Here is a 24,195-nt window from a genome sequence, read left to right as displayed (position 1 = left end):
CAGTCTGTTGTTCCATGTCCAGTTCTACCTGTTGCTTCCTGACCTGCATATAGGTTTCTTAAGAGGCAGGTCAGGTGGTCTGGTATTCCTATCTCTTTCAGAATTTTCCAGTTTATTGTGACCCACACAATCAAAGGCTTTGGCATAGTCAATAAAGCAGAAATAGATGTTTTTCTGGAACTCTCTTGCTTTTTTGATGATCTAGTGGATGTTGGCAATTTGATCTCTGGTTCCTCTGCCTTTTCTAAAACCAGCTTGAACATCTGGAAGTTCACGGTTCACGTATTGCTGAAGCCTGGCTTGGAGAATTTTGAGCATTACTTTACTAGCGTGTGAGATGAGTCCAATTGTGCAGTAGTTTGAGCATTCTTTGGCATTGCCTTTCTTTGGGATTGGAATGAAAACTGACCTTTTCCAGTCCTGTGGCTACTGCTGAGTTTTCCAAATTTGCTGGCATATTGAGTGCAGAACTTTCACAGCATCATCTTTCAAGAGTTCTAGTTTAGAATTGCGGAAAACAGAACAATGACTACTGGAGTCATTGGACTGGAGAGACTTTGCAGATATTCAGACTATCTCCTTTTGATACAAAACCTTTATGGTATTTTTGTGTATTGTAAACAATGCATTTCATACATTCAAGATTGTTATAGTCTGTGTGCTTTCACTATTGCAAGAGTCCTTAAAATTGAATGTGAGATAATCATTTTCTTCTTTTACTCTCATTAGAGCCTTTGATAAAATTCTGAATACAACTCAAGACTTTCTTAATATGAAAAGAAAGACATCTTGGTGTAGATTTTTTTATTTTTAGACTAAGGATTATGCTTCCTGAATCCAAGGATTTCATAAATTTAGTCATATTCTTTTTGAAAATTGCTTAGCCTTCATTCTTTCACTTTAGAATGACTGTCAGATATATGCTGAATCTTCTGTTTATTTCTATTTTCTATTTATCTGTTGTGTTGCATCCTAGACAATTTCCTTACATCTTCCAGTTTTAGAATATTCAATGTAGTTGATACACTGTTAAATGGATTTTCAAAAATTCAACAACTTTTTTTTTTTTGTAATTTCTGGGAAATCTATTCATTTATGTTTTTAATGTACTTGTTCCCTTGTGGCTGAGCTGGTAAAGAACCTGCCTACAACGCAGGATACCTGGGTTCAGTCCCTGGGTTGGGAAGATCCCCTGGAGAAGGGAATGGCTACCCACTCCAGTATGGCCTGGAGAATTCCATGGACTGTATAGGCCATGGGGTTGCAAAGAGTCAGACACGACTGAGTGACTTTCACTTTTCTTATTTTTTGATATAGTTTCTTGTTCTCTTATGTTTTCTTTCTTTCATGTCCTCCACAGTCAGCACAATGTCATTTCGATAAGCTGCTGCTGCTGCTGCTGCCGCCGCTGCTGCCGCCAAGTCGCTTCAGTCATGTCCGACTCTGTGCGACCCCATAGACGGCAGCCCAGCAAGGTTCCCCATCCCTGGGATTCTCCAGGCAAGAACACTGGAGTGGGTTGCCATTTCCTTCGATAAGCTACTATTCTATTTTTCAGTTCCCCTTTCATTACCCAAATTGGGAGATTTTTTAAAAAATAATTCAGCTATCTTACAAAGTTTGTTTGGGTCATATTTTACCTGTTATTTCTAGATTTTTTAAGTGGAAGGACTTTCAATATTTCTCAATCATTTTTTATAATATTAAGAAACAATTTTAACTGAGTTAGAAATGTGTCTATCTGGATGAATCATAGCTTTTAGGCTATTTATTTCTAAGGTAAGCAGTCATCTACTGGAAAGGGAAAATTGCTCTTTCCTTGTTGCTATTCAATAAATGCCAGATGAAAACAATTCTAAGATGCCTTGCTGCTGTTGTTCAGTTGCTAAGTCATATCCGACTCTTTATGACCCTATGGACTGCAGCATGCCAGGTTCCCTGTCCTTCACTATCTCCAGAAGTTTGCTCAAACTCATGTCCAATGAGTCGGTGATACTATCCAAACATCTTGTCCTCTGATGCCCCCTTATCCTCCTATCCTCAATGTTTCCCAGCATCAGGGTCTTTTCCAGTCAGCTCTTCGCATCAGGTAGCCAAAGTATTGGAGCTTCAGCATCAGTCCTTCAAATGAGTATTTAGGGCTGATTTCCTTTAGGATTGACTGGTTGGATCTCCTTGTAGTCCAAGGGATCTGAAGAGTCTTCCCCAAGGCCACAGTTCAAAAGCATCAATTTTTTGGCACTCAGCTTTCTTTATAGTCCAGTTCTCACATCCACACATGACTACTGGAAAAACCACAGCTTTGACTATATGGATCTTTGTCAACAAAGTAATGTCTTTGCTTTTTAATATTCCGTCTGGGTTTGTTATAGCTTTTCTTCCAAGGAACAAGCGTCTTTTAATGTCATGGCTGCAGTCACCATCTGTAGTGATTTTGGAGCCCAAGAAAATAAAATCTGTCACTGTTTCCCCCTTTCCCCATCTACTTGCCATGAAGTGATGGGATCAGATGCCATGATCTTTGGTTTTTTAATGCTGAGTTTAAGCCAGCTTTTTCACTCTCTTCTTTCACCCTCATTAAGAGGCTCTTTAGTTTCTCTTTGCTTTCTCCCATTAGAGTGGTATAATCTGCATATCTGAGGTTATTGATATTTCTCCCAGCTCTATTCCTACTGCTTGGAGTTGACTCTATAATCATCCCATCGGAGGATATGAAAGCCATCACTTCATAAACTCAAAGTTTTCATTCTCTATCACCCAAAAGAAAAGTGAAAAGTAAAAGAAAACATGTCTTTTTTTCTTTTATTAACTAAGAAAAATTTTTATTTAAACTGTGCAATCAATCAGTATTTAGACAGCAGTTTCATAAACATTTTGACATTTAAACTTTTATTCATTTTTGGCATGACCTGTAGGATAGTATATAAACTATCCTGAGGATGGGAAAAGTAGTAGGCAATATTTACTATGATGCTAGAAAAAGAAAACAGACCCACATTATTAAGCAAAATATGTTTTAAGAAGACATTAAAAAGGTACATTCAAAATCAAGGCAAACATTTGCTTTCTTCATGCAATGGAATTCACAGAGCTGATCCCCTGAGTCAAGTATAAAATTAAAATAGCTCAGCTCTAGAGTCCATTAGCTAGTCTGCAAATGCTGCCCTTACAAGAAAATGGTATACAGAGTGAAAGGATCCAGAACACCCATGATATGAAACAATATACAGCTGGCTCCCACACTTTCATTTAATTCACATCTTTGAAGAAAATAGAAAAAAAAATCGCACATACATAGACATAAAATATTGTCCAACAACAGCAACAGAAAGACAAACTTTATATATGTCCTCTAGTCTACTGACAGGCTAAGACAATGTGTGTGAATTAAGGCTTTGCAAACTTCTTTATCAGGCTCATGTTAAATCATTGGTAATCATTTTCATTTGCAAAAAGAATACAGAATGTGGTAAAAGGGAGAAAAATGTTTCAGGTAAAAATTTTTAAGTATTCTTTGCTGTTATTTTTAAAGATAGTCCTGAGTTCTGATAGTTTTAAATAAAAACAAACTTATGTAACATAAATTTTAAAGATAAAATCTGTAAATTAAGACTATGTCTATATACCATGAACTACTTACAAGATACAAACGAGTAAATCAAGAAAGGTGTTCAGAATCTCATGGATTATACTGAGTGATATTTGCTGGTTCAAGAAAGTTAGGGGAAATATTTTCTTTCTCTAAAAAAAGGTAATCATGTAATTCTTGTCAATAAGCCTTAAAGGTTGACTTGAATAAACTAGAATTAGATGCCAGTATGTCTTACCCTAAAATTTATTCCAAACAGTTTAAAGAAATTTGGAAATGCCCCATAATCTTGAAAAAGTAGATCTGTTAGAGAAGAATCCTAAAAATGCACTCTGTCCTTACCCATCTATCCCTCTGGGGATATTTGACTCTCTCCCTAAATCTTTAAAAGCCAAGATATCAAAAAATAAAAGATTTAAATTAGGGTAAGACAATTTCATGTTTAGTACTTTCAAAAGCACTGTAAATCCCCCTGCTCAGCATATAGATTTACCTACATTAAAGATGAGTGTTCAAATCCCTGTCTACATCTTTTATCCCCTGCTTTCTTCTGGTAGGTTTTTTTGTGTTTTTTTTGGTGAGTATACAGAAAACGAAAGCATTTTTCATTTTAGCAAAGGCAAATGTAATTGGAAAGGCTGCCAGGTAAAGAAAGAAAAAGCTATTATGTTTCATAGCTGAATAGAAATGACTTTAGGGTTCTAATTATTTATACTTTTAAGTTTTCAAAGTACCACTGTTTCATTCTGCACAACAAAGTATGGAATAAAAGGAACAAAAAATGAGTTAAGGATTTTTTTTCCTACCAATTTTCAAAATGGTCAAGGACTAGAATTTAGGTGTGCCAAAGACTAACATTATACTTGTTCTACTATATGATTCTCCTTCAACTTTTCTCCCTCCTATATTAATTAGGTTGAATTCAAATAACACCTATGCTTTTCAGATCTAACAAAACAGGGATGACTGGTTACAGGTCTGGCTTTTTCCAGTTAATAAATTTCTACTTAGATTTGCGGACAACAGGAAAATTACAAAAAATAAAAATTTAATTCTGAACACCTAGTCTAATAAAGAAGTGCTTGAATAGTTAAGGGCTCCAAAAAACCGCTCCCAAAAAACCATATCAGCTTTCACACTCAGTTCTGATTGAAGGTTTCAAGGAGAAAAGAAGGGTGGTTAGGAGATGACAAAGAGTGAGTTATAGCCCCTCTAAACTCCTGTGAATAAATGGATGTAAGTAAGACAGAGTTCTCTCTGTTGGTTGGCTATGACTATGTGGACAGGTTGTGTTGACAGAGTGGAAGGTACCATGAGCCTAGGTAATTAAATATCATGTCTTAGCTGAGATAATGTATCACAGTACAAATACTGTAAATGATGCAGTTGGACCAACTTGGGTTTGTGTCTTGGCTAAGCACCACACTAGCTGTGATCTTTGGCAAGTCAGACATTTTAAACTACTTCCTGATCTCTAAAATGGGGATACTATTTACTCTGTAGAATGTAGCAATATGCATGGCCGAAGCATGTTTATGGCACATCACATATGCTCAGTAAATGGCACATCCCATATGCTCAGTAAATGGCACATCCCTTTCTAAGGAATAGAATCAAAAGTGGCTGAAAAATGACCAGCACTCTTAACCTTACTCATAATATCATCACGGGCTCTACCTCTTAAAGGAGAAAGCTTTATCTTGTTCATTGAAGAAGTGCTAAAACTTAGAATTATAAATTATCCTTCATATCTGAAAGAAGGCTTGATTGACATGACCTAGGAATCAGAACAAACTACAGCAGTGGAATCTAAAGCTTTCTAGGAAAAGGAACAACTGACATCAAAGAAGAATTACAAGAAAGATAAAATTTCCCAGGAGTTGTACCTGCTGATAAGGTTAAGTGGAGGCTCTAGCTGAGGCTCATGGAAAATCAAGAAGCTGTATCAAATTGAAAACCAAACAGTGGCTTGTGAAACTGAAGAAATAAGCCTGACTTAAAAGTCAGAAGGTGTGCATGTTGCAAAATGCTTTTAAAAGAACATGAAGAATGAATTTGAGCATAATTCTGTTCATCTACTCTGAATTCCTATGTTTGAGGTGTTTTCCTCCACTCTACCCTAACAATCACTCAAGAGAAAAGGACAAAGCTCAACTATAATAAGAACAGGTTTCAAAAATTTCTGATGAAATTCTGTAAAGTTAAAGCCAAATATTAGGAAACTTTGCTGTTAAACAGATGGAACTGAGATGTTAATTCACATATTCAAAAAGTTTAAAGTTGAATTGCTTTTGCAAGTGATTTGGAGAGAAAGCTTAATGTGTACATTTGATAGGCGATAAGCCAAGGTTTTCATACCTTTGAAATACTGAAGATCCCCAAGGGACACATGACTTCACACTTCCAATCTCTGTAATGCAATAGACATTTTATGGGGATCAGAGTTCTACAGAAATAATGTACCTGTTGTAAGCAAAATAATGGCCACCCACAGAAGTCCATGCTTAAATCCCAGGACTCTGAGTATGTTACCAGACAGGGCAAAAAAAGACACTAAGAATGTGATTAAGTTAAGAATTTTCAGATGGAGAGAGTACCCTGCTTTATCCAAATGGGCCCCATCTTATCAAGTGAGTTCTTAACATTCAAGAGCCTTTCCTGGTTAGGGTCAGAAAAAGAGATATGTTAATGGAAGTGGGTCAAGAGAGCTGCTATGTAGCTGACTTTGAAGACAGAGGGTGGGATCTACAACTTCTAAAAGCCAGAAAAGACAAGGAAATGAACTTTGATTTTATCCCATTGAGACCTGTGTCAGACTTCTGACCCACAGAACTGTAAGATAATAAATCTGTGTTGCTTTAAGGCCTTCTTTGTGGTAATTTATTATAGCGGTAGCAAGAAAATAATACAGTATTTGTCTGGTAAAAATGCAAGACTGTCATGTTAATCTTAAACACCTTCAAAAGCTTACCAGGGGAAATCGCCTGAGAAGATTAAAGCCTGCAAACATACACATTGCATTAGCCTGCAATCTTACGTCCTGAGCATAAATCAGCTTCACACAATTCTATGTATGTGTCCTTCTAAACATCAACAAAATTCACAATTAGACAACTGATTGTGTTTGGTGATCTCCAGAACCCTTTATTCTGTGCTCACAGAAATTATGTCCATTAAACCAAAGCAGTTTTATCAGAGACCCACGTGGCAAACTGTCAGAAACAAAATCTACAGAATACATGTTTAGTCTTAAATCATGACTCTTTCAATATTCTGGAACTTTTTTTTTTTTACATTCACTATTAAAATTTTACATTCAATGAAATACAAATGTATATGTGAATCATGACAACCACTGCTGAGGTGGAACCACATCTGGATATTCTAGCATAAAAAAAAAAACAAACCTTTCAAATCCATCTTTTTTGTGAGACTCAATTGTCTCCAAAGGTGTCTTCATGGACCTGAACAATGACCCTGAGTCGTCAACATGGGCAAGCACGATGTCCTTAACAAAGCCAAGACAAACCAATGCAAATCACCGTCATTGTTCCCAAGGTTGGCACCACTATTGTTTGAAGCTAAGGCAAATAAAAAGCACTTCCCCAAGGATCTAATTTCCCTGATGTGCCAAAGCTAATTTTTTAAAGCCACTTAGTGGATAAAGTTGTGTTCTTACTTTTAAGCTAATCAAAATATACAACTCTGTATTTCATGAACAAGATATTTGTTTTACCCATGGTTCCACTGAAGTTTGAAATAGCAAGCTCCCTTGCTGCAATTAAAATATGTCAATTTACGAACAACTTCAAAGAGCACATCTATCAAAGAACAGCCACTTGAAAATTGAAATGATTCATTTCCTTGTTATATCCCATTGCTCCCCAGACATGAGAACATCCTTGTTATTAAGTGACTGCCTCAAGCCTTCAGAGTAAACCAGAGTAAATGCTTTAAGCAGGAGGAAGGCTACACAGGCTGATTCAGGGGTTGCCACAATGCCCCGCAATCGAAGAGCCTGCTGATATTTCTGTTGACATCTCACACTCAAGGTGCTTAGGAAAGTATCACATCATTTGGCAAAAACATCCTGTGGTTGAATCAGCAGATTCAATGGAAAGTCCCTTTGTATGCTGTTTGTATACAGACTGAGTTCTGGAGAAAGAAGTTTGGTTGACATAGAAACAAGAAACAAATGTTAAATGTACAACTAAATCTGCCTATATGTGGAGGAAACCTTAAATTTATCTTTGGTTTTTTAAAAACTTGCTGATAAAAAGCACATGAATTAAAACACTGATAAATACCAATATAACTGTATTGCTTTTAATTATGTAAACTTAGCCTTTTGATACCCTTTGCTACTAAAGCTAGAGTCTCTATCAGCCTCTAAATAAATTTATCTCATATCTGCTCATCTTTACTTACTTACAGGCTAATCTATATACTTAAACGGTCTTTGGTATGAAAATACTGATGAGCAGAATCTTGTAATATTTGGCATAAAAATGACATGCATGTATTAGTATTTATAGCAAATAAGTCTTTGGAAAAGAAAATAGTTACTATTTGCATATTAGCCCCTTCAGAGTGAAACACCATGAAGTAACACCACTGTGAAAGATGAATGAGAACCTTCACATTTCAGTTACAATTTCATACTTAAGACTTCAAAGAAGCTAGCTTTGGCCAAGTAAAAAGAAGTCTTTGGTGTATACTAAATATCTTATTCAATGATACTAAAATATTTGTCTTTGGTGAAAAGATTTTTTTTCCTCTCCAACAAGTAGTTTCAACAATTTCAAAATACCATAATACTGTATAGCTGAAGATTTACTTGCTGAAGAAAAAAAATTACACTTGAAATTCTTTGGAACTATCTGCTGGTGAAGAACTTTTAAATGCTCTGGTAACAATAAGGTAGTTAAAATACTAGTCTAATTAACTATAATGATCAATATATCCCCTATTATTCTGGGTTAGTAACTACTTGTATAAGCTTCATACCTATAGATGTTTCTAGTTAATTCAATTTGGAGGGAAATCATAGTTGAATTTTCACTCTCTACTGAAACTTCTTTGGTAACAAGATTATTATGAAAAAATCTTATACAAGAACAAAATGAAAAGGTGAAAGAGTAAAAAACATACTGGTAAATAATTAGCGAATAGTTACAGCCTAAAGATCTACAATAACTATGGGCCTATTTATCAAAAACAAAACAAAACACTTTCCTTAAGGACTTCAAATTATCAATTTTAGGCTTTTAAAATGACTCAAATGAATAGCCTCCTAAACAGGATGGATGATGTTTCAACTTTATAGATTTTGTTTGCCTTTTAAGAAAAGTTAAAAAAAAATAAAATGAACTCATTGTACTCCTTCGTTTTAGATACTGATAAAAGTTGGCCCCACATACTTTCTACTTACAAGCCCACAAAGATATACCCTGTCAATGTGCCCATGCTTCCATGAGGCAGCTCAAAAGTAACAAAATGTTCCCTGAGTACAGGAAAAAAAAAATAACACTAGAATAACTTTAAAAGGAGGTAGTATAAACAGGAGCTATAAAGGCAGGAGCAGCATTTTTCCTTGCCTCAGATTGTTCACCTAAAGCTCTGCTTTTTTGTTTCGCCACGAAGCCCATACTTAGATAACTAAATGGAGGACTGTGAATTTAGTTCAGAACTGCATTAACTGGCACTTAATGGTGGTCTGCTTCTGAGCACATCCAATTTGGCACAAAACTACAGATTGGAAAACAACCAAAAAATGTTGTATCACCAGATACTGGGAAAGAAGATGACAGAGATGGGACTATTATCCAATAATATTTTTTGTCTTTAGAACACCATTTAACATGACCTCATCCCAGTCTATAAACAAAGGTTTCAAGGGGGGTAAAGATTCCTTTTAAAAAGAGGCTCAAAAGTCAGTTCCAGATAATTTGAAGAAATATTTTTTAAAGGATAAGGGGATCCCCTCTCTACACCATGGGTTTAATTCTTTTTCATCTCCCACTGCTGGGCACCTAATAGGTTACAGTCTTAAAACTCAGAGAAGGCCTATTCTGTGTGGCTAAGTAAACAGTTTATGGATTTCAAACCAGCAAGAGGATTAACTTACTACTGGAGTTAGCATTCCTCCTTCACAGCATCAACACTGAAGGAAGATTAAACAGAGTACCAAATTCTCTTAAGAATTCAAGAAAATACAAACAAGTTAGTAGAGCTCAGAATACTTATCCCTAAACAAAACCTGTACGAAAACAAACCCAAATACTTTTATAAAATACTGTACATTAAAACAGTTATTGATGAAATCCAAGAAACTCTTAAGGCAACTTTTGGTACTCTTATCCTGAACAACTTCATGAATATTAAAAAAGTATAAGGCAAAGAACTTCGTAATATATAATGGAAGGCACTGTTGCCGTGATAACCTCAAGTTCATTTTACTGTCTACTGTTGCATTTACCCTCATTATTAATATTTAATGAAACTTTTTTTTTTTTTTTTTACCCCTTTTGGGCTTCCCTGTTGGCTCAGATGCTAAAGAATCCGCCTGCAATGCAGGAGACCTGGGTCACCAAGCTGGGATTTATACAAAAGAAAACCATAAACTCTAACTTATTTTCTTTAAAAATCTGTTTTCTGCAAGGCGTTTTGCAACTAATTCTGAAAATGTTGAGGATGCTTTGCAAACTAAGACAGTGCAGACTTTGGCCAACCGTCAGGCAAAGGAACAGGTTGAAAAGGCACGGCTTCCAGGCAGGCTGAGGTGTGGGACACAGCAGATATAGCAGTCGGACTCTAATGCCCACAACACAGAAGCCCTTGATATAAGAGGGTTCCCTGTATGCTACTGAACAGTTCTGTTCTCAGAAGAGAGAGACTTTTTTCTGTGCTGGTCATTCAGTAGAGTCAACAGCCCACTTTTCTCTTCTCAGTGGTTTCAGTCCTTATAGCTAAAGGTGTTAAATGATCCAAACCCCATGCAAAGGTCAGTTTCTTGTTATTGTTTTAACTCAGAGCTTCAGATAAACATTCTTACTCACCTACCTATATGACTCCTTGGATCACACACATGACACATACAGCAACTGAAAACAAAACGCTACTAGGAAGTATCATCGTTTATGCAGCTGAGATCAACTACCACAACGAATGAGGTAACCAAGTTGTCTTCTGAGTTTGCCCTCTGGCAAACTGAGGTAGATAGTCAGCAAAGGGGCTTTCAAAAGTCTTCCCTTTGCTCCAGTGATATATTTTATAATCCAGTCAAACACCTTGACTGTCTTTTCACATTGCTGACAATGAAACATTCAAAATACGTGAGCTTAAAGATTAAAAAAAAAAAAACATTCAAAAAGGTGAGATACCCAATAAGATACCAAGATACCAAGAGTTTCACAAAAGGCTTTGGCTCCCTGTTCATTGTCCTTCGAACAGACTTAAAGGTGAGAATACCTGGATGTGGCTTTTCTAGATTGGAAAATCCTTTTTCTCAAAGCAAAGCCTGGCAGGGGCTGGCTGAGAAACTGAAGAGGAAGTTTGCTCAGCACCCGACCACACTGCAGTCTCTTCACACTTTCTCACCAAGGGGTCCCCACCCAAATCGCTGCCGGTGAAGGAACTTGGGGTTAGGGGTGTGGTACTTATAACTGAGGACAGGTGTATTTCATCATTGGACTCATGGGAGAACCTTCCAGAATCCCCAGTTTCGTGGCTGCCTTCACTGTTGGCTGAATGCTCAGTATCAGCTGCAACAACAAAGGGTCTTGGGAAGCTGGCTGTCTGACCTGGGGAGCTGGGGGAGTCTTCATCGCTGATTAGTATGGTAGTGCCTGGCTGGTAAAGGCAGACCGCTTGAGTAAATCTTCTTTGAGGCTAGGTAAAAATACATAAAACACCATCAGTGATAACAGAGTGCTCTGAAAACTAATAAATCTGGTTTTACATATTTCATATATTCTGAGATAGCAAATTGATGGAGTATGTGGGTGAAAAGTTCATCATCACGAAGGAACTGTCAATGGTTCTCCGAGCAGTGGGAACACATCAGAGTTACTGGGGCAAGTGAAGTGTCAGAAGGCTTCTTCAGTGGTTTGGATGCAGGCTCCTGCCTCATCCCTTTCTCCACTATCCCCCAGCTCCCACTGAAAACCACAGCTCTGATTACAATTCCAACTGTCATGTCAATCATCAATCCCCATGGCTTTCCATAGAGTCATGCCCCAAATTAATAAAATCATATCCAGAAAGAATACTGAAGTTAAAAAAAAAAAACATTTACATTTTCCTCTTTTTAAAATTATCATCTTACACACCATGAGTATTGAAAGAGTTTCCCCATTTAGGGGAGTTACCTGCTCAGCTTTTATCTTCTTAGAATCTTGGAAAAAGAGCCATTTTTTCTTAGGGGTGTTTTTAATTATAGGACCATAGCTATTAATTATCAGGTCAGTTCCTCCCTGTAGATATAAAAGGAAAATTTCAGTTTATTACAAGTACACAAAATTTTAAAATGTTAAAAGAAAAATATGATCACAGATATTATTATTTCTTCTTTTACACAGTGGCACACAACAAATATGGGGTATTTGTTAGTGATAAAAAAGATATAATAAGTTTATTCCTAAGAGAGAGATGCTGAAGTATTTGGAGTGAAGTGTAATAATCCCAAAATTTATTTTCAAATGACAGGAAGAACAAAAATATATAGAAGAGATACAGAATTATGAAAAGATACTGACAATTATTTGTGCATTTATTATTTTTCAAATTTTCCACATGACTGAAAAATTTATAAAGTATTTAGGCAATAAAAATAGACTCATAGGGCTTCCCTAGTGGTCCAGTGGCTAAGAATCTGCCTGCCAATGCAGGGGACACAGGTTTGATTCCTGGTCTGGGAAGATCCCACATGCTGCAGAACAACTACTGAGCCTGTGCTCTAGGGCCTGCGAGCCACAACTCCTGAAGCCTGTGAGCGAGCCTTGAGCCTATGCTCTGCAACAAGAAAAGCTACCACAATGAGAAGCCCACACACCACAACCAGAGAGCAGCCCCTGCTTGCTACAACTAGAGGAAGCCCACACGCAGCAATGGAGATCCAGAGCAGTCAAAAATAATCAATTTTTTAAAGTGCTATAAAAAAAATTTTTTTTTAATGAACCTGCATACCCTCAACAAAATGACAATAAACAGGGGATCAACTCTTGGGCTAATAATCCAAGGGAAGTCAGAGACCTGGCCTCTAAACTGACCTCTGCTTCACTCAGGCCCCCAACTGTGCTCTGCCTCCTTCACTTTAGATTCTCTCTTTCCCATGTCTTCCTTCCCTTTTCACTTCTCCTCAATCCTTTCTCATGTCTAGTTCTGAGTTAATAATAACAGAACAATAGTGTATTTTAGTAGTTTTGTGCTTATTTAAAGTTTTAGGTTCTGATGTTCTAGATTAGTTTGAAATAAGTTAAATGGCTTATGTTTGTATCAGATAATAAAAGCTAAATTAAGTTGTAACAAAACAGAAAACAGGAATAGCAACAATCAATTCACTATTATTTACCCATTGTATGTATCATATATAGCACCATGATAGCTAAATACATGTAAACTGCATTTGTTAAATTTAATTGTATAAAATTTAATATTGAAACTTCCTAAAATTCTGTTATATTTTTGATATTCTAGATTTTGGGGAAGGGTTAGATAAGAAGAATGTATGACAGGATTTGGCAAACTTTTTCCATAAAAGGGCAGATAGTAAATGTCTTAGGTTTTGCAGAACACACATGGCCTCTGCTTCATTTTCTCTTCCTCCTTTTTTGTCATCCCCAAACTATCCTTTAAAAATGTAGAAATTATACTTAGCTCAGGATGGCCATACAAAAACAGGCCACGGACTGGCTTGAGCTGGGTTACAGTCTGCAGATACTTTATTTATAACATGCTGGTTATGAGAACTATTTAATAATGCACAATATCTAATGCTGCAATGTGACTAAAAATAATTCTCAGTTGGTGTTCATAATGCTTATCACTGTACCACTACTACCCGCAGTGGGAAGGACATGAAATGACATCCTCCAATGACATTTCTTTACTGTATCCAACTTCCTAAGGCCATGAAGAGAAGGATCTTAAAACACCTATTCAGATACTTCATATTTTTTTAAATGTAATTTACATCTGGAATATTCTGATGCTCCATTTAGTTCTAAAATCAAATAAACTAAATTTAGAATGGATTAATAAAAAATGTTCCATCCAGTATACCCAGAACAATCCAAATTATAGTAAATATGGACTGATAACCTTGGTGCCCTTATTTGCAATATCTCAGCTCAATATGATCCAAACTAACTGAATTTAGGCTACTTGCTCATTTTTTATTTATCTTTTTCATCTTTTATTCTTTTATTTGCCCTATCTTCTTCTCCCCAAATTTTATGCAAGGAAGAATCTGAGTGAAATGGTTTCACATTTCATTATGTGGCCTATGGACATAATACATTTAACATATAATTTTTTGTTAAGATTTTACACATAAAGAGAAGATGAATGGTGGGAAAGATTATGCAGCACAACAGCCTGTTAGCTCAGAGTACCTTGGCATCGATGAAGCTATTTGGCATAATCATTGGCATCAATGACTCTTCATTTTCTATGGCTCCTTCCAGGTTCTTCCCCACTTCATTTCCACTGGCTCGGGAGGCACTGATACGAGGTAACTGCTGAGTTCCATTCTGGCCTGTCTTGGAGACAGTTGATTTCCTGAAATATTGAATGAAAAGGAAATCTTTTAAGTCCACAAGAAGAGAAAGGCAAATGTAACAAACTTGGTGAAATCTGGGACATTCACAACTTTGCAAACAATGGACTTCCTTAATGCTTGTTTATCAAATATCCTTAGAAATGATTAGATTTTAACTCCAACTCACTGATGCAAACTTTTATGATGGAAGAAAGATTCTTATTGTTTTTTGGCCCCAATGTCTGTATATATAAAATTACTTTTTACAAATACTTAGTAAAAACCTTAATATTTATTTACAAAGTACTATTAATTATTGTTGCTTATTTATAATTTATGTAGAAATTATAAATTTTAAAATCTACATGTTCTCCTTCAGGTCTGCAGATTTTCACACTAACAGAACAATTAATGATGACAAATTTATAGCAGCACTTCTGCAAGATCCGGGCATCACTAAAAAGATGTGTACAGAAGGATTTCATTAAAAAGTTCTTGGGAAACAAGAAAATTGAACAGTAAAATGAAACACACTTGTGCATAGTGCGTTTCTATGCACAAGTACCAAAAACATATAGAATAAACTCTGAAAAACCTCTAACAATAGAGAGTCTAGTGATGGAGATTACCTAAAAACGATGTGTATTTGACTTCAGTTTTTTAAATTTAATAGAGAACTTTAAGAAAATAAATGAAGGCAAAAGTCAAAATATAAAAGTTTAGAAACAGACAAATTCCCTGAATGCTGAGAATTTAGCTGAAGTCAAAATCACAGATAAAACTGCCCGACAAAGTTTATAGAGAACTAATCCCCAGGTATTACATTTCTTTTAATCCACGTCTGGAGAATCCCAACCATGTGTCCTGTGGTGGTGAGGGTAGAGCTCTCAAGTGACTCAGACATTTCAGGCTACTTAAATATGAAAATAGTCCAGGCAGTAAGGAATTCTCCAATCAGGAGATACATCAGATTAAGCATGTCATTAAAAAAAAAAAAAAAAGCCAAAGGATATACTTTGTGTTTCTCAAAATACCAAGAAAATGAAGAAACTAGGTCTTCATTTAAGAATATTTTGTTGGCACAGCAATTTTTTTCAAATGGTGAGAGAATAATCTTCCAAAGTAAGCACATCTCTCTAGCTGTAAGAACTCAAGTAATAAAACATTCATTTTTAAGTGGGAAAATCCCAGTTCCTCTAACAGGCACTTGATTTTGTTTCTGTGGTTACTGTAATTTAAATGTTAATCACCTCAACATCTCTAGCAATGGAAACACACCTGGCTTTACTTCGGTATATCAAGATGAGACCACAGATGAGGATGCAGGTCAAGGCTATACCAACACCTACAGCAATGCCGGTCATTGATTTTTGGTCCAGATGGTAATAGCCTGAATAAACTAGAAGGGGAAGTACATGTATCAGAATCAATCAAAAAAATAAATGACCCCATATATCATAATTCTTAGATATTACCTTTTCAATAATTTGTCTTCCTCTCATAGAAAACTTTTGACAGTATCCGTGTCTAACCAAAAAAGATGTATTACTCTTTTATCAGGGAACTTAAAATTGGCCTACCTTCTCATATTGAAGATTCTAAATATGAGTTCTAGATATTATATCAAATATGAACATCAGTTCAAAATTTATAATGCTAAAAGGCACAAGGCAAAGATGTTCCTTGATGGGTCAAAGATACCTTTCATGTCATATTACCTTAAAAGCAGAGCTGTATATTGAAGATAAGTTTTCATTATGTATTTTCATATAACAGTGCTTCTCAAACTTTAATGTGCACAAAAGTCACTAAAGGATACGTTAAAATGCAGATTCTGATTCACGAGGTCTAGGGTAAAGCCCATATGCAATCCTGCATGTCTGACAAGTTCCTGGGAGATAGTCACGCTGCTGGTCCCTGGACACTGACTAGCAAGGTATCTGAGAGCACATATGAGCTTTGCCCTCGGCTTTCCCTGATGATATGGCAGCTACTATGGCTACCTCCTTCCTGAGCTTAAATCTGACTGCCCTTCCTTTCTCTGTCTCTCTCCTCCCCAGTGTTCCCCTTAAGACATACACATTACTGAATGGCTATTCTCTGAAGAACTAAGTGCCCTTAATCCTGCCCAGTTCAGTTGGTATTTCCTCCATTAAAGCTGTCCCTGCCACACCCCGCATTACCACACAGGCACACCTCCCCAGGGAGGAAGAAAAGGAAGCATCTAGTCCTGTGTCACAGGGGCTCCTGCTGCTGCTGCTAAGTCACTTCAGTCGTTTCCGACTCTGTGCGACCCCATAGACGGCAGCCCACCAGGCTTCCCTGTCCCTGGGATTCTCCAGGCAAGAACACTGGAGTGGGTTGCCATTTCCTTCTCCAGTGCATGAAAGTGAAAAGTAAAAGTGAAGTCGCTCAGTCGTGTCTGACTCTTCGAAACCCCATGGACTGCAGCCTACCAGGCTGCTCCGTCCATGGGATTTTCCAGGCAAGAGTACTGGAGTGGGGTGCTATTGCCTTCTCCCACAGGGGCCCCAGTTTCCTTCAAAACAGAAGGACGATGCCCTGACTGGAGCGACAATGGCTCTTTAAAGATACTTTTTCCAACTATTTTCTGGAGACAAACAACTTTCTCTCTGGAAAGGTTGTTGTTGGTTTGTGTGTGTGTGTGTGCGCGCGCGCGCGTGTGTGTGTGTGTGTGTGTGTGGTGAAAACTCTTGATGAAAATCATGCTCCCTTCGCTTGAACACCGCAACTACCACTGCTGTTTATTTCCATGGACCTCCCTGGACGCCTACTCCCATCAGTTCACGGGTGGTATGGTTCATCTGTTTTGGTGGGTGCACAGCTGGAAGGAGAAGTTACTGGGACATAGTGATCCGAAAACTGCGGGAAATTCCGAGGTAAGTGTGTCTGCATGTAGGAGTGCAGACAGAGCCATGCAGCTTCACATCATGTGAACCTCACGAGCAACAATTCAAGGAGCTGAGTGTGGGTTCAGGGACATGGCCAAAGTAGGAGCAGAAATAAAGCACAAGGGAGCTAGAAAAAAACACGGGTATTTTCTTGTCTTTAGGAAAATCAGTGATTACGGCAGCATACAGACCTTTGGCATCAGCAGAATCTAAACGCTTGGGCCTCTGATTTGACTCAGGTGTTTCCTTTGGAAGAACTGCCAGCTCCACAGAATTTGAAAAAGGTCCTTCTCCTACCTCATTGGATGCAGATATCTTGACAATGTATATATTTCCTGCCACCAGGTTTTCCAGCAGAGCCATGGTTATTGCTCCTATAAATACATCAATTACAAATTAAATAAACTGTATCTTTTATTCGCTCTTTCACACATTCATGATCCTTTATTTTTAAAGTATTTTTCTGATTATAAAAGCACCACATTTATTGTAGAACACCTGTAAAATAATATAAATACAATAACAATCTCCTATTGTTAACATTTTGGTGTATTTGTGTGTGTGTATGTGTGTACCATACATGTGTGAGTACATATCTACTACACATATTTTTTTATCCTAGAGTTTCATTTAACACTGTGCCCATATATAATCCTTCTCTGTAATTTTAAGAGTAGCTTGTAAAAGCTGCATATATTTTTGTTTGTAATTTTAAAAGCAGCTTGAAAAGCAGCACTTTTTTTTTACTAAAAAATATAAACATATATATATATATAAAATGTTTTACTCTCCACACAGGTATGGATACAAATAGCATTGAAAGCATTTTATTATGGAATATTTCAAACATAGGTAAAGAGAAAATGACACAAAAAATTCAGATTCCACAATTATATTTTTAAAATCCAATATGAAGGACTTCCTTGGTGGTCCAGTGGTTAAGAATCTGCCTTGCAATGGAGGGGATGTGGTTCCATCTCTGGTTGGGGAACTAAGATCCCCACATGCCACAGAGCAACTGAGCCACCACAACTACTGAAGCCTGTCCGCTCTGGAGCTTGAGTTTCACAACTAGAGAGTCCAAGCAGTGCAGTGGAAGATGCTGCATGATGTCACAGAGATCCTGCGTGCTGCAACTAACACTCAGCACAGTCAAAAATATAAACATCCACTTTAAAAAAAATCCAATGTGAGACTTCTTGGTTTTTTCTTTTTTGGCCACACCTGTGGCTTGCTGAATCTTAATTCCATGACTACTGATTGATCCTAGGCCATGGCAGTGACAGCACTGAGACCTAACCACTGGACTGCCAGGAAGTGGATGAGAGCTGTCTTTTTGTTTCCTTTAGGAAATGTTTAAACCACTTACAGCAACTGTGATAGATGATTTTGTTATTATTTCTTAAATTAGAAACACAATTATTTCTGAAACTATGAATATGCTTTTCATCTTCCTCATTATTTTTTCAGATTTCTTGAATATAAACAGGTCAGAAAATGCCAAAGCTATGTATGAACCTCAGAGGGTTGAAGATCTAGATTAACTAGATTAACCCCAGATTAACTATCAAAATTACCACTAGCAACATGGCTGGCATCTACTTTTCTCCAGAAGTAGTTATCATTTGAATTTATATATAATCTTTGGTATTGAAGGGTATCTCCTCTGATGGCATGACTGCCAAGGATTCCTATCTGCTGCTGAGTCACTTCAGTCATGTCCGACTCTGTGCGACCCCATAGACGGTAGCCCACCAGGCTCCCCCATCCCTAGGATTCTCCAGGCAAGAACACTGGAGTGGGCTGCCATTGCCTTCTCCAATGCATGAAAGTGAAAAGTGAAAGTGAAGTCGCTCAGTTGTGTCCGACCCTCAGCGACGCTATGGACTGCAGCCTACCAGGCTCCTCCATCCACGGGATTTTCCAGGCAAGAGTACTGGGGTGGGGTGCCATTGCCTTCTCCGAGGATTCCTATCTGGGCACTCCTATTTCTTGAGGGGTCTTTCTGCTCTTGTCCTGTCATGGCATTTAAGTATTTTCTTACAAAGGGGCTCTCACCTTAGGAACTAGCCCTAATGTTAAGAAAACAGATATAAGAGAAATTCAGCCAGGAAGCTATTCCAGCACTGCATTGGTGGGTGGATATTCACAGGGAAACCTAGCTTCCTTATGGTGCTTTCTTCTCATTTTTTGTGATGCAGGGCACCCTTAAAATAGTTTCAGAGAGCTTACAACTGCTGGTAGTCCTCACTCACCACCAGCTCAGAGCTGGCTCCTCTAGTGCACTTGCTACAGTAGTATATTTCATTATGCAAGTGAAATGCGCCTGATCTTAGAGCTGAGGTCATGATTCAGAGGCTGCCTCTGCAGGTCACATGGAGGGAGGCAGCTGTACCAAGTGGAAATTTGAGGAGCTAAAGGTGGTTTGTTTTCCTGTGCTCTGGTTTCAACTTGGCCTGGAGAGAGTGTGAGCTACTTGAGCGCACAACTGTTGAATAAACAAACCAACCTCTATTTAGAATCAGGAAGAGTCTTTCCACTGTTAGTATTCTTAGGCAGGTGAATTAAAAAACAACAATGTTTGGGACATGTTACTATTAGCTAGGAGGAAGAAAATTTCAATTTCTTCACAGATAGACATGTAAGTAAATTGCTTCCAATTTATCATTATCATACATTTAATTTTAGAGAGCGTCTGGCAAAACCAATCACTACCTGAAATTAAAATTCACTTAATTTAAACATTGCAAGCGGATGAGCTGTGTGTGTATGTGTGTGTTGTGTGTATGTGTGTACACATGTTCCCCTTTCTTCCACAGAAAGTCTTCCTTATGAGCCAGTCAAGCCCAAGTACTAAAGTAATCTGACTGTCCCTGTATTCTTTCAGCAAACAGTCCCAATTCTAGTTGGCATGATTATTTCAATCTCTAGCCTTTTATATGCATCTGAATCTTTAACTCGACTAGGAGCTTCACAAACCAGACAGTGTAATGGGCTCAGCGCTGGATCAATGTTGATCAAATCCTGGCATGTTACCAACTAAGTAATTTGCAACTTGGGACATGTCACTGAACTATACTTTCCTCATGGGGGCAATAATTCCCACCTCATATAATTACTATCAGTTCAGTTCAGTTCAGTCGCTCAGTCATGTCCGACTCTGCAACCCCATGAATCTCAGCATGCCAGGCCTCCCTGTCCATCACCATCTCCCGGAGTTCACTCAGACTCACGTCCATCAAGTCGGTGATGCCATCCAGCCATCTCATTCTCTGTCGACCCCTTTTCCTCCTGCCCCCAATCCCTCCCAGCGTCAGAGTCTTTTCCAATGAGTCAACTCTTCGCATGAAGGTGGCCAAAGTGCTGGAGTTTCAGCTTTAGCATCATTCCTTCCAAAGAACACTCAGGGCTGATCGCCTTTAGAATGGACTGGTTGGATCTCCTTGCAGTCCAGGATTAAATAAACTACCATGGACAAGCGTCTGACACAAGTGTATATCATCAATGAAAGTAAGTCTTTTTCCTCACCTCTGATATTCCCTTTCCTTTCTGGAGGACAGAAAATTTTTTTCACATTTGCACAATTGAAGGTGGCTAGCATGATGCTTTGTTCACGATAACTCTCAGTAAATACCAATTGAACTTACATTAGAATATGAGCCATTTGTTATTAAAGGAATGTTCATTTAAAATATAAAAGCAAAGGGTAAGATTTTGTGGATGAAGAAAAGCCTCAGAATGCAATCTCATACCTTTCTCTCTTCTGTCAACACTAAGTGATTTTTTTCAATTCCAGAGTCTTAACATCATCTCCATACAGATGACTTCTAAGTTATATCCCTAGTCCATACCTCTCCTATGAACTTAACTCTCCCTGCTTACCCAACCTCTCTTACATCTAACAGGCATCTCCAATGTACTATGCTCAAAACTAAACCTGTGATTTCCTCCATCAACTTTGTTTCTCTTTTTTTTACTTACACACCACATCAACCTGTGGCAAACTGAGGAGACCGTTCTTTCAAAATATGTTCTAATAGCTTCTTACTACCTTCCTTCTTAATATCACTGTGAACTTGCCTGACAATGCAGGAGACATAAAAGACGTGGGTTCGATCCCTGGGTTGGGAAGATCCCCTGGAGGCGGGCATGGCAACTTACTCCAGTATTTTTGCCTGGAGAATCCCATGGAGAGAGGAGCCTGGCAGGCTACAGTCCATAGAGTTGCAAAGAGTCAGACACGACTGAAGCAACTTAGCACGCAAACCCCTACTAACTCTCACACGGACACCTGAGTATTAAATGGTCTCCCAATTTCAACTCTTACCTCTCTAGAGTCCATTTTTCAGGTGGGCTGTTAGGAGGCTGACAAAGAAATCCTTTCAAAATGTCAACGATATCAATGTCTTCCATCCCTCTTAGAAAAAGTCTATGGTCCAAAAAGTCTGCCTACAAGATCTTCTCTCGGCTACCTCCCCATCTCATTTCCCACTTCCTACGCTTCCCTTCACTCTAGCCTCCCTGGCCTCCTTGTTGTTCCTCTAAAATGTCAAGCACACCTCTATCTCAGGGTCTCTGCACTTCCCCCAGATATCCATATGGCTATGCTCAGATGCCATTTCTTTCAAAAGAACTTACTCACCAACTCCATCGCTTTGTTCTTTTCACTACTGTAGCTTTCTTCATAGCACTTATGACACTACCTGAACATATCTGTTATCTGACACATACACTCTAATAAGAAAGGGCCATTGTTCTGTTCATTGTGGTACTGCCGATGCCTAGAAGAGACCCTGACACATAGCAATCCCTCAATATTTAACAATTCAATAGGTTCTTAATATCAGTAGTCCAATTTATTCAGTAAATATTAAGTTAGATGAACTCCTTTATTGAAGGAAAGGAATTCTTCTTAATAGGAAATAGTGCATAATGTTTCTCAAACTTATTTAGTTATGGAACTTTTTTTTGGAAGCAAGGTATCTTTATCATCTTGGGAAACTAATCTATGAAGAAACTGCTGTAGTAGATAGTAGAGAATGATTTCTTACAGTGCCTTGTAGATTTTAAAATAACTGAGTACTCTGTGCTAATCTACCGCGTATCGGGAAGGTGAAGGCTGTCATTTCTGACCCACTTTACATTATCCACAAGCATACTTTCACCCTGCATTTGTTCTACACCATTTTACCACGTCCCATTTTAGCCACAAATATATGGTCACCAGGAACACTTTTTAAATGTTTGACTAACGAAAAAAACTTGTTCTACTTGGTAATAAATATGTGAATTACACATAAATGTGTAAAAACATAATATGTATAAGATGATTAATAGGTATATATGAAAGAGATACTGATATTCTTCCCTTTCCCCTCATATTTTTTTACACCATTACCTTTTCCCAAAGTTGCCATAATTGGGTACTACAAGACTACTTTGCTTTCTTTTTCTGTAAATGCCATGTTATATTCTTTGCTTTTTGTTTAGAAGTAGGCAACTCAAACTCTTTGTATTTTTCTCTCTGAAAAAAAAACCTCAATTACATTTTACTTATATTGTTTTTTTGTTCACTACAAATTACTAGCATTAGCTATGAAAAAGGTTCCCTACATTTAACAAAAAAGTTTTTCACTGATAACGTTTCTTAAAATTACAGAAGCAGCATAATGGCAAAAATGGATTCTCTCCTCTCCATGCACTATTATATAGTTAGAAGAAGTAAAAACCTCCAATTACAATCCATTGATGGTTATTGGGCCATCAGTGAGACAAAAATACTGCTTTCTGAGCCTTGTCTGAAACTGTCAAATGAATGCAATAAAAAGTACCAAAACAAAGTACTGTTTCTTTTCAGGTAGGTACATACAAAAAGGTAAAGGAAGTATGTGCTCATGAGATTAAAATTCTTCTATTAGTACTTACAAATAACACTCATTACATCAAGTTAGTCACTTGGACAAATGTGTCAAGAAATCATTTTGGAATTAATTTATAAAACTGAATTATGTATTTTAAGAATATGGTAGCCAGCTGTAGGATGAAGAGTCCTGCACAAATTACGCCTCTATCTCTCCATACCTGTGGGCAGTCTCTACCCACACTAAGCTAAGTATGGGCTTGCCTGCCAGTGGGATGTTAGCAAATGTGAATCAGGCAGAGGTCTGATTCTTTGTACGTGGAACATCCTACTCCCTCGCTCCCTGACTTTGGAAATCTCTTGATGTTTTTTATGTTACCCGCACTCCGTTGAAACTCTGAGATGGTTAGAGCCTCATGAGTGACCTCAGGAGAGACCAACACAAGAACTGCCCAGCTAATCCCAGGCTTAATTGCTGACTCCCAGAGTGTGAGAAAATCAAGTGGCTGAATTTTAGAGTGGTGTGCTATTTAGCAATAGATAACTGGAGAAGGCAATGGCACCCCATTCCAGTACTCTTGCCTGGAAAATCCCATGGACGGAGGAGCCTGGTAGGCTGCAGACCATGGGGTCTCGAAGAGTCGGACACAACTGAGCGACTTCACTTTCACTTTTCCCTTTCATGCACTGGAGAAGGAAATGGCAACCCACTCCAGTGTTCTTGCCTGGAGAATCCCAGGGACGGGGGAGCCTGGTGGGCCGCCATCTATGGGGTTGCACAAAGTCGGACACGACTGAAGCCACTTAGCAGCAGCAGCAGCAATGGATAAAATACAAAACTGTATTGTTAGCAGGTACTTATTACTTTCCAGGCTGTTCAGTAACTAGGAAATCATTACTTATTGGGGCATGTGCTTAGTGTATGAATATACAACTACTAGCTACAGTTACCCGGAGAAGGCAATGGCACCCCACTCCAGTACTCTTGCCTGGAAAATTCCATGGATGGAGGAGCCTGGTGGGCTGCAGTCCATGGGGTCGTTAAGAGTCGGACACGACTGAGCGACTTCACTTT

The 24,195-nt window shown here is 37.9% G+C and overlaps 1 protein-coding gene and 1 long non-coding RNA gene across 2 annotated transcripts in view; one reads left to right on the top strand and one right to left on the bottom strand.

The window, feature by feature from the left end:
• Positions 1-2,797: 2,797 nt before the first annotated feature.
• Positions 2,798-24,195, bottom strand: part of PRTG (protogenin) — a 152,499-nt gene continuing 131,101 nt past the window's right edge. Inside the window, exons 16-20 of the mRNA XM_005211772.5 lie at positions 17,452-17,634; positions 15,627-15,747; positions 14,203-14,368; positions 11,959-12,063; positions 2,798-11,479 (exon numbers count right to left, since the gene is read on the bottom strand). Of these exons, the coding sequence (XP_005211829.1) occupies positions 11,075-11,479; positions 11,959-12,063; positions 14,203-14,368; positions 15,627-15,747; positions 17,452-17,634 (980 nt within the window). The 3' untranslated portion in view covers positions 2,798-11,074. The remainder of the gene's footprint in view (positions 11,480-11,958; positions 12,064-14,202; positions 14,369-15,626; positions 15,748-17,451; positions 17,635-24,195) is intronic.
• LOC104973164 (uncharacterized) overlaps positions 20,484-24,195 on the top strand; it is an 80,405-nt gene continuing 76,693 nt past the window's right edge. The window contains exon 1 of the long non-coding RNA XR_809314.4: positions 20,484-20,770. This is a non-coding gene — a long non-coding RNA (uncharacterized lncRNA). The remainder of the gene's footprint in view (positions 20,771-24,195) is intronic.

This window comes from Bos taurus, chromosome 10 (assembly GCF_002263795.3).
Source record: "Bos taurus isolate L1 Dominette 01449 registration number 42190680 breed Hereford chromosome 10, ARS-UCD2.0, whole genome shotgun sequence".
NCBI lineage: Eukaryota > Metazoa > Chordata > Mammalia > Artiodactyla > Bovidae > Bos > Bos taurus.
The sequence above is the reverse complement of the archived record's forward strand: the minus strand, read 5'-3'. Positions and strand labels throughout refer to the sequence as shown.